The sequence below is a fragment of the Silene latifolia genome, chromosome 10, assembly GCF_048544455.1.
Source record: "Silene latifolia isolate original U9 population chromosome 10, ASM4854445v1, whole genome shotgun sequence".
Classification (NCBI taxonomy): Eukaryota; Viridiplantae; Streptophyta; class Magnoliopsida; order Caryophyllales; family Caryophyllaceae; genus Silene; species Silene latifolia.
In genome coordinates this window covers 102,025,617-102,036,208 of record NC_133535.1, presented here as the reverse complement: position 1 = coordinate 102,036,208, position 10,592 = coordinate 102,025,617, and the positions used below count along the sequence as shown (strand labels likewise).

At 40.6% G+C, this 10,592-nt stretch overlaps 1 protein-coding gene across 4 annotated transcripts; it reads left to right on the top strand.

Annotated features, from left to right (window-relative positions):
• LOC141605781 (mechanosensitive ion channel protein 10-like) lies at positions 1–4,013 on the top strand. 4 transcript variants are annotated; one of them, XM_074424674.1, is made up of 7 exons: positions 55–197; positions 750–1,802; positions 2,075–2,198; positions 2,345–2,638; positions 2,955–3,157; positions 3,258–3,594; positions 3,664–4,013. In XM_074424674.1, exons 2-6 carry the CDS (start codon positions 979–981, stop codon positions 3,532–3,534), a joined length of 1,722 nt encoding a protein of 573 aa, XP_074280775.1. In that variant the 5' UTR covers positions 55–197; positions 750–978; the 3' UTR covers positions 3,535–3,594; positions 3,664–4,013. The 4 variants fall into 4 exon arrangements, with proteins under 4 accessions (XP_074280771.1, XP_074280775.1, XP_074280772.1 ...); XM_074424671.1 differs by having other exon boundaries at positions 578–1,802; XM_074424670.1 differs by having other exon boundaries at positions 1–1,802.
• The last annotated feature ends 6,579 nt before the right edge of the window (positions 4,014–10,592 follow it).

Sequence of the window (10,592 nt, the reverse complement as noted above, 5' to 3'; positions counted from 1 at the left end):
ATGGCCCCACAATACACAGAATTGTTAGTGCACACTGCACAGTCATTGTCGAGTGTTTTTTCTAGAAATGATGGAAATACAAGAAAAGATGACACTGATTGTTTTCTCGCCTAATTACACATTTACACTGTCACAGTAAAACTTCATGATTTGAGCAATCACCATTTCAATTTCTGTCAACAAAACCCAACTTCTAGGTATATATTTTTACTGCCTCTTTGCTTCAAATTATATTGTTGTTGTTTTGGAGATTTGATTAGAACTCTGTATAAACAAAGTCTTGGTTTAAGGAGGATATACTGATTTTCTTACTACATAACTTGTTTTTAGTCCGTCTCAGCCAATAATTTACGTTTCTGTTTTTAGCATATGTTTTATATGATGGAGAATAGAGAGATAGATTATGTACCCCCCACTTGCATGTCCTCATCTAAAAAGTCGATCTAAAAGCAAACGTATATTATCTAATCAAACCAAATATGTATGGATAAGTTATTGAATTCAAGTTTGATATAGTCCTCCATGGAAAGTGAGACCAATGATGTTGTCATATCCATGGCTGCCACTGGAATTGCAGCTCAACCAACTAGTAGTAAAGAAGCTAATTATGGAAGATATGATGAGATAACTTCTTCATCTGGTATTGAATTAATGGAGCAAAACAATCCAAATAGACCTCCAAAGATCCTAAATGACCACCCTCTTCGAAAGCGCTTGTCTATCTCTAAACCCTTATTGTCAAAATCCAGATCGCGCTTAGTTGAACTTGAGCCATGGTATCCTATCGGTGAAGCTTTCCGTGAACGTAGTCTTAAAGAGGTGGAAAGTAGACCACCTTTTAGAAATTCCCCAAAGGCCTCGCCTTTGGTAGAAGGAAAACAAGATGAAGAGGTAGATAAGGATATCTACAAGACTATCATCCTTCAAGCCAAACATAAATCATATCAGAAATTGAAAGTATTGGGTTCAGTCGAGTGGATGATCTTCATTGTCTTGATCGGTGCAGTTGTCGCTAGCTTAACTATACGCCCGTTGGAAGATATCTGGATATGGAGTTTAGAACTTTGGAAATGGTGCTTTCTAGTACTGGTTGTCATCTCAGGTCAATTGGTTACAAAATGGTTCATGAACATCTTTGTCTACCTAGTCGAGAGAAACTTCTTGCTTAGAAAAAAAGTTCTTTATTTTATATATGGGCTTAAGAGAAGTATACAAATCTTTCTTTGGTTAATGTCTATTCTTGTAGCATGGATTTTGTTTTTTGATAGAAGTCGAGGATCAAATAGATCGGACAAGAGTAATGAGGTATTACAACATATGACAATGGCTATTGCTGGGTGTGTAGTTGGAGCTGGAATATGGATGCTAAAAACCCTGTTGATCAAAATTGTAGCTCTATCTTTCCATGTCAAGAGATTCTTTGACCGTATTCAAGTTTCCATATTTTACCAATATGTGCTTCAAACACTCTCCGGGCCTCCATTGGTAGAAATGGAAGGCGAAACATTAACCAAACCAAGAAATGAATTGAGCTTTGAGAGCATGACAAAAGGTAAAGGGGTCAAGGAAGAGGTAATTAATGTAGAAAAGCTTCACAAAATTAGCCAAGAACAAGTTTCAGCTTGGACCATGAGAGGATTGGTCAATGTGATTAGGAGATCTAAGTTGTCTACTGTCTCTAGTAATCTTGATTCCAGTCAAGATTATGAGACTGGTGAGCATAGTAAACAGATCACTAGTGAGTGGGAAGCAAAAACTGCAGCCGACAAGATTTTCATGAATGTTGCGAAGCCTGATCACAAGTAAGCCGATACATCTTCACAAAATACGTTACATAGGACGGTGTCTCCATATGGGTTTTACTCAGAGCACTAGTGCTCTACTGTAAAAGAGTGAGGGTTTGAAACAAAAAGATCTGCCATTTTTAAATGATTTGTTATTTAAAACTGAAACCTCACTTTTTAGCTTAAACTCTTAATCTAGCCATAAAACAAATGTAGTGAATGAAGGGACTCAGGGATTATCTCACAACTAAGTTTCTGAATCAAATTTCTTTCATGTCGTGTGGACACAGGTACATTGACGAAGAAGATCTCCTACGTTTCATGAGATTGGATGAAGTACATGAAGTATTTCACTCCTTTGAGGGAGCCGTCGACACCGGAAAGATCACTAAGTTGGCTTTGAGGAAATGGGTGGTAAGAATTTGAATTTAATGCTACTCACTTATGACTTTTTCTTGTACAAGACTCACTGCCCTTGTAAATGGTCTTTTGTCAATCGCTGTGAACTAGTGTGGTGAGCAGCGCAGGCTTGATTATGATGACTGACTTTCTGATTGCAGGTTAATGCATACTTGGAGAGAAAATCACTTGCTCATTCTTTGAATGATACTAAAACAGCAGTCAAACAGTTGAATAGTATAGCCTCTGGTGTGATTTGGGTAATTGATGCTATTGTGTGGAATCTTATGATGGGGTTTGTGACAACCAAGGTTCTCGTCTTTATTACATCTCAGCTAGTTCTAGTGGCATTTGTTGTTGGTGACACTGTCAAGGGTGTTTTCGAGGCCATCATATTTGTTTTCATGATGCATCCTTTTGATGTGGGTGATCGTTGTGTTATTGATGGCGTTCAGGTAAACTCTATACCAGTTCTCTTCAATGATAATTTACTTAACCTATGCTTTCCTCAATTATTCTCAACTTCTCCAAAATAAATTAAATTTAGGTGGAATCTTGTAAAATTTTGTTTCTTGGTATATTTTGCGCGTGAAGGTCTGGAACCACCATTGTCGTTAGATTTTTTATGCTCATAGGTTTTGAACCATGGTCAGCCATGAGTAAAACCATTTAATAACTTTGCTCGAAAGTAATGACACCTGCAAGAAGTGCTACACTCATCTATCGGGTTAGACCCTTTGTTTGTCACTTATCAAATGGCATTGTCAACAGATGACAGTTGAAGAGATGAACATCTTAAACACAGTTTTTTTAAGATATGATAATGAGAAGATATTCTACCCGAATTCAGTTTTGTCAACCAAACCCATCAGCAACTTCTATCGTAGCCCGGAAATGAGTGAAGCTGTGGAATTTGCTGTTGATTTTTCCACTACAGTGGAGACCATTGCTATTCTAAAGGCCAGAATCAAGGGGCAAGTTTATAAATTTATTTATATCTTATTACTACATCATTATTGCCAAACTATATGTTTTGTTATTCCTTGTTGAGTATCATGCCATGGAATTATACAGGTATATCGAAAGCAAACCCTATCACTGGCGATCAATTCACAGTGTGCACGTCAAAGATTTTCTCAACATGAATACGATGACCATGTCTCTACATGTCAACCACACCATAAATTTCCAGGATAACATGGAGAGAAGTAGCAGAAGGTCTGACTTAGTACTGGAACTTAAGAAAATCTTCGAGGATTTGGGTATTAGATATCATCTTCTACCACAAGAAGTCCAGGTTACTTTTGTTGGGTCTCCTCCATCAACTTCTGCTATTCCTCAGTTCCGTTGAATTACTCTTACAGCAAGATTTCTCAGGCTAATAACTTGAATCCCCAAGTCCCTACTGCTGGTACGAACTTCTAAATTTCTAGTTCTAATACCATCGGTAAAGTAGATCTGATTTATATTTTCACTTTAGGCCCTCAACACCCTTTGAAGGTGAAGAAGATGAAAAGATGATGGGGATGCCTACAAGCCCATTAACGTTCCGGCCATTAAAGGAATGTTTTTTGCTTCAGCGGAGTGGATGATATTCATTCCCCTTGTCCATTAAAGAAACCGAGTGTTCTAGTCAGTTGCAGGCCTGACTACATTTAGAATGAATGGGTGTGTTTCAGTTCTAGCAGTTTCTGGTCTACTCGCAACAATGTGGTTTATAAATAGCGTTTGTTTTTCTTACTTGTGTGTTTCATATATGGACAGAGAACTGTACAGTTGTTTGTTTTGTAAGGTTTTATTCAGCTAGTATGGATTTTTTGTTTTACTCAAGTCTGGCGAATATGAGAAGCACGCTGGACTTCTACAAACGGAAATTGATGAAACAATGGCTACCGTAAGTCAAGAACAGGTTTTGGAATACACCATGACTGCTACTATCTTCAATGAAGTTGGCTCCGATGAGAGTTAGGAGGGGAAGTAGAAGTATTGCTAAATGGAAAAATTGTTTTCAACAGTGAAACCCACAACTACAAGTGTTGCATGGAGTGCATTGACCTTGGTTCTCTTATCACACAAAAACAATCAATCAAAACAAGCTGCTAAAAACACTGCTGAAATGAACACGACTTGAGATATCTTGAATGTTAAAACTGCGAGTATATTTATTCAATACAACCGAGATGGTAACATGCACAGGGGCGGACCCAGAATTATTTTTATGGTGTAGCAAAATATGGTTCCTTTTAAAAAGATGCATGTCAAATGAAAATTAAGATTATCAATACTATATATTAAATCCAGAAACCAAGGGACTTTAATGTAATTAAAGAAAGTTATACAAATTAATTATACTATATAGTTTTAAATCACTAGCACCGTGTGATGGACCCGATTAAGGGATCTCAATGCAAATATTATATAGTTTTGGTTAAAATTAAATTATATAGAAGCTTGGTAATTTTCCTAAACATGGTCAATTTCCTTAAAATAAAATAATTAATTAAGATGGTCAATTTCCTTAAAATAAAATAATTAATTAAGATGGTCAATTTCCATAATATATAATATTGCATAATTCTTTCGATATGATTTAGTGCATATATGTAATATATTTATATAAATATATATTTCTCTTAAAATTGCATGCCTCAGTAGTAAAAGTAATTTCGTCAGTAAAGAAAAGAATAGTAGTAACATTGGATATAGTTATATGATAGTAATCACTCATTTGAATAGTAAAAGTAACAATATTATCAACGAGATTAGTGAGAGTGGTAGAAATAACGGGAGTAGTGAAATAATCAATATTAATGCGGCAATAGTGAAAGTAACAATAACTGCGGCGGGAGTAGTGAAATTATCAATATTAATGCAGCAGTAGTGACAGTAACAATAACTACGGCGGGAGTAATGAAAGTAACAATGATTACGGGCAAGTAGTGAAATGATATTACTATTGTTTCATTAATAAGAGTAAAATATTAATAGCGTGTCTCAAATCTATTTCATCGTAATTTTAGGATATGTTATAAAAAATATATTAATGATAAATTTATGGGTTATGCAACTTCAAGTAATTTTATTTAATGAAAAAAAAATTAATGGTAAGTAGAGGTAGCCCGGGCGAAGCCGGGCACCAATACTAGTTAATAAAGAAACAAAAATTATATACCAAAAGAAACAAAAAAATAAAGAAACTAAAATTAATTTGAGCACTAAATTTTAACTTTTGATTATCAAAGGATAAACGAATCAATTTCAGTGAGTAAACTAGTGATCTATCAAACTTATGTTATCCCGTAAGACGCTACATACCCAAACTGGAACAATACTTATTACTTTATAATTAAGAGAGAATTTTCATTTAAGACGGATATATTCGTTTTAAGTTTAAGACAGATCAAATATGTTAATGTGCGACGACGGATAAGACAAAAGCAGAAGTTTTATCTCATATACCCATGTGGCATAATATTTAACTCGTTTTAACATTACAACGAATACTTCCGTCTCAATGAAGACTATAATTAATAAATCCCATATCTAACACAATGGCAAGGGTGGGTAAATGAAAATGATAAAGAGAGAGAAAGAAAATGAATCAACTATACTACTTACAAAAGAAATAATTAATAATTTTAAATTTTAAATGTATTAAAAATTTATTTAAGTTAGAGAAAAAGAAATACAAATGCTAATGACCGACTTAACACTTTGTTAGGGATAAAAAATACCCTTTTATTACCTATGACGTGGCAGAGAAATAGTGGTAGATGGGAAAAGGGAAAGATGGCTGACATGGCGCAAGGAGAGCCGTGAGATCAAAAAATCAACAAACACAAGTGGGCCAAAGAGAAAATACACGTGCAAAATCAGAGAAAGAACTGAGTCAACAACAAACTCCTATTCATTAGGGGATTGATCTGGTATTTAGCAACAGAAGCAGGGGCAGCTCAGAAACTCTAGTTCTGATTCCAGCAACTATATAAGGGCGAGAAGAGCAACACTCAAGGCATTCGGAATTCAACTCAAGCAACTCGACAGTTCACAAAAATCCCGTCTACACTTGGCAATAATTCACTAGCTAAAAATAATCTTGTATTTCCTTACTTGGGCGTTTACTCTCGATTATAGTGCAAATTTGGTGGGATTCCGACTCCCCCCGCGGCTGTTCCCACACCGGGTTTTCCGCGTCACCAAAAATCCTCCGTGTCATTTTCTTTCATTCCGTCTTTTCTTCGTTCATTGTCACTATTGCATCCAAACCGTAATTGGCATTAGATTAATCACTATCACTCACGTAATTAATTCGTAACCGGTAAATTTTTACCAAAACAGTTTGGCGCCCACCGTGGGGCCTAGTAATCATTTTCTATAGCCAACCTCGCAAAACCGAACCAGCCGTCACAATGTCTGGAACCAGCCAGAATCCTTCCAGCAGCCAGAGCATGTCAGCCCTGTCTTACGGGAGCAGACTTTACTCGCATCCGCAGGATCGGTCGATGCATCCCAGCGTCCGGCCAGGACGATCCCCAAGATGTCGACCAGAGCCATGCCCTTGCCTCAGAAGCCACCGCAGATTCCAAAGGCAGCAGGTGCATCCAGTCAGTCCAAATCCAGTAGGGAAAGCAGCCCCAACAGAGGTGAAGCTGTATCCAGAAGCCAGACCCCGGAAGGCTCAGGCGCAGAAGTTCTCCGAAGCAGAGGATCTCCAGCGCTTGATCCGATACAGGTGATGATTCAGGGAATGGACACTCTACGTCGGGCCGTTGAGGATCTAAGGAAGGACAACCAGAACCTGATTGCTCAGATCGTGACAGCAGTCTAGCCCAAACCAACATTAGCACCAGAGGCTCCGACCAGAACCAGCGGTGGAGTATCGGGTCGATCAATTCCATCAGAACTAGTCACCAGACTGGACCTTACAGGAGTAGCACCCAGCGAACCAATTGAGCCCAGAGGTTGGGATGCCTATCATTTGATAATCCACCCAGTCTGCAGCAGACAACAGGTAACGCTTTGTTTAGCACCCCATCAGGATCTGACCTCCCACCCTTTTCAGGTACCCCCGCACACCAGACATCAGGATGGCAATCTGAACCTGTCATCAATGCAGCAATTCCATCCTGCAACCAGTACACCAGTGGAGCCTGGATCGGAGGATTACAGCAGACACCAGGATGGCAGCCTGGATCCAAATGAGTGCAACACCAGTAACCAGTCATCCAGCATTAGGCCAATTTTCTGGAGCGCCTTGGCTAGGAGGTACACCGGCTGGTTCTTTTCCGCCTGCTTCTAACCCTCTTGCAGGAGCAGGTAATTCGCTGGAGCAGCAATACCAGGAGCTGAGGGAGCTGATGTATAGGATACCAGGCGTAGCCCGTCCGTTGGAGAAAGCAGCCAGAGACAGCTACGCAGACTCACCTTTCGTGGATGACATAGCCCTAATCGGTGTCCCTAAAGGATGTGTGCCTCCAGCCATGACGCTCTATGACGGAACCACAGACCCACTTGACCATATCAACCACTATAAGCAGAAAATGATGGTGATAACCGCAACTGGATCTCTAAAGGAAGCTTGTATGTGCAAGGGATTCGGATCAACCCTGTCAGGAGCAGCCCTGCAGTGGTTCGTCGGCCTGCCAAACAAGAGCATATCCAGCTTCGCCGACCTAGTCAACGCCTTCAACCAGCAGTTCGGCAGCAGCAGAAAGCCGGAGAAGTAGACCAGTGACCTCTACCGGATAGTGCAAGGGTTCGAGGAGTCCACCTGTGATTACTTGAATAGGTTCAACAAGGAGAAGGTGGCTATCCCGAGATGTGATATAGCAACCGCTATACAAGCCTTCCGCCGAGGACTGCACCAGGATTCAGATCTTTACAAGGATCTGACAAAGCACCCTTGCACCACCTTTGAGGAAGTACAGACAAAGGCAATTGTTGTCATGAGATTGGAGGAAGACTCTGCACCAATCAGAGGCATCCATGATTTAGACTCAGTATCCAGAAAAGCTCCAGTAAAAAAGAGAAGTGAAAGGCCCAAACCCTACAACAGAAGCGTGAAAAGAGTTTCTGGAAATTCTGAAGGAAAGAGCGAAACAGATCTGCCTCCGAAAGTTGAGTATGGTTTTACTACCAATCTTGCAGGACTATTCAAAGTCTTGAAGGAGCTGGGACGCAGAGTCAGATGGCCAAAACTTCCAAAAGGAAACCCCAGCAGCAGAAAGGACACAGGCAAGAAGTGTGAGTTCCACGACAGCAACACCCACGACACCGATGAATGCCACTCCCTCAGAAAGGAAGTCAAATTCCACTATGATCAAGGAAACCTGGATCACCTCCTACCCAGAAACACAACCAGAGTAAACTCAGCAGATCAGGTTCTGCCATCTTCTCCTCCTCAATGCACTAGAACTGTGAATGTTATTACAGGTGGATCGGAGCTATGTGGGCTGACATATTCAGCAGAAAAGAGGCACGCAACCAGAACTAAAAGAGACAGACCAGAAAGCTCCTGCAGGATTAACCGCCAGAATCTACCTTCAGTCACCTTTGACGAAACAGATGCAGGGTCTGCTCCAGAACAACACCGCGATGCTTTAATCATCACGCTTCCTATAGGAAATTGCGAGGTGAGAAAGATCTTGGTAGACACCGGAAGCTCCGTCAACTTGATCATGCTAGAGACACTCAAAGGCATGGGATTCACTGAGAAGGATCTAGCAAAAAAAGTGGTTCCTTTGGTTGGTTTCAGTGGCGAAACAAAGCACTCCTTAGGAGAAATCGTCATCCCGACCTATGCCAGAGGAGTAAACAAGCAGGTAAGATATCTGGTTATTGACGGGCCCTCTACTTACAATGTGATCCTTGGCAGGCCCTGGATCCACGAGATGAAAGCAATTCCCTCAACATACCACCAGTGTCTGAAGTTTCCAACGCCTTGAGGGGTGCAAGAGATACGTGGGGACCAGGAAGAAGCTAAGGATTGCTATAAAGTGGATCTGAAGTCAACAACCAGCCCACCTGTATAGCAATTACAGAGCCAGTGCATCCAGGACGAATACATTATGCCCCAGCAGGCAGAACTAGACGAAGTCAACCTGGACGCACTGTACCCAGAACGAACTGTGCTCATTGGATCTGAATGTACAGGTAACATCCGTGATGAACTCGTTCGGTTGTTGAAAACTAACATGGATTGTTTTGCTTGGTCACATGATGATATGATAGAGATAGACCCAAGTGTGATAACTCACAAGCTAAGTGTGGATCTAAGCTATAAACCTGTGCAGCAGAAAAGAAGAAAGTTTGCTTCTGAAAGGAACCAGGTCATAAACCAAGAAGTAGATAATCTGCTTACTGCAGGAAAAATTCGAGAAGTAAAATATCCAGAATGATTGTCTAATGTGGTGGTGGTTCCGAAGAAGAATGGCAAGTGGAGGGTCTGCGTCGATTTCACGGATTTAAATAAAGCTTGCCCAAAAGATCCATTCCCGCTACCACACATAAACGCCATGGTGGATGCTACCACAGGTCACGAAATGCTAACATTCTTGGATGCCTGGAGCGGATATAACCAGATAAAGATGCACCCTAGTGATCAGGAAAAGACGACATTCAGATCTGAGAGAGGTATCTATTGTTATAATGTCATGCCTTTTGGATTAAAGAATGCATGATCTACCTATCAGAGGCTGGTAAACATGATGTTTAAAGAGCAAATAGGCCACACTATGGAAGTATACATAGACGATATGGTCGTCAAATCGAAGCAGGCTTCGCAACACCACCAGCACCTGGCAGAAACTTTCAATACCCTCGGGAAATACCAAATGAAGCTGAATCCTACAAAGTGCACCTTTGGAGTATCCAGTGGGAAATTTCTGGGGTATATGGTGACCCAGAGGGGGATAGAGGCCAGCACCGAGCAAATCAAAGCAATTCTGCAGCTGGAGTCACCACAGAAACCGAAAGACGTCCAGCGCCTGACTGGAAGAGTGGCGGCCCTAAACAGATTCATATCCAGATCCTCGGACAGATGCAGGCTGTTTTATGATGTACTTAGAAAAAGCCAAAGATTCGAATGGACGGAAGAGCATGAGAAAGCATTTCAGGAGCTGAAACGTTATCTCAGCACCCCCACCACTCCTGTCAAAGCCAGAACCAGGAGAGCCACTATTCCTGTACCTGTCAGTCATAGAAGCAGCAGTCAGTGCAGTACTAGTACGCGAGCAGGAAGGATCACAGCACCTAGTATATTACATCAGTAAGTCTCTACTTCCAGCAGAGACCAGGTACACGTCCCTAGAAAAACTTGTCCTTACACTAGTTACTGCATCCCATAAATTGCGTCCCTACTTCGAGTCTCATACAATTTCTGTGATAACTAATTATCCTCTTAAGACCATC

What these genes read in the sequence shown, in the direction of transcription:
- LOC141605781 (XM_074424670.1), top strand. Translation starts at nt 523, where the DNA reads ATGGAAAGTGAGACCAATGATGTTGTCATATCCATGGCTGCCACTGGA. An exon ending in GTTGCGAAGCCTGATCACAA is followed by an intron (nt 1,803 to 2,074) that starts GTAAGCCGATAC and finishes GTGTGGACACAG; the next exon opens with GTACATTGACGAAGAAGATC. An exon ending in GTGTTATTGATGGCGTTCAG is followed by an intron (nt 2,639 to 2,954) that starts GTAAACTCTATA and finishes CATTGTCAACAG; the next exon opens with ATGACAGTTGAAGAGATGAA.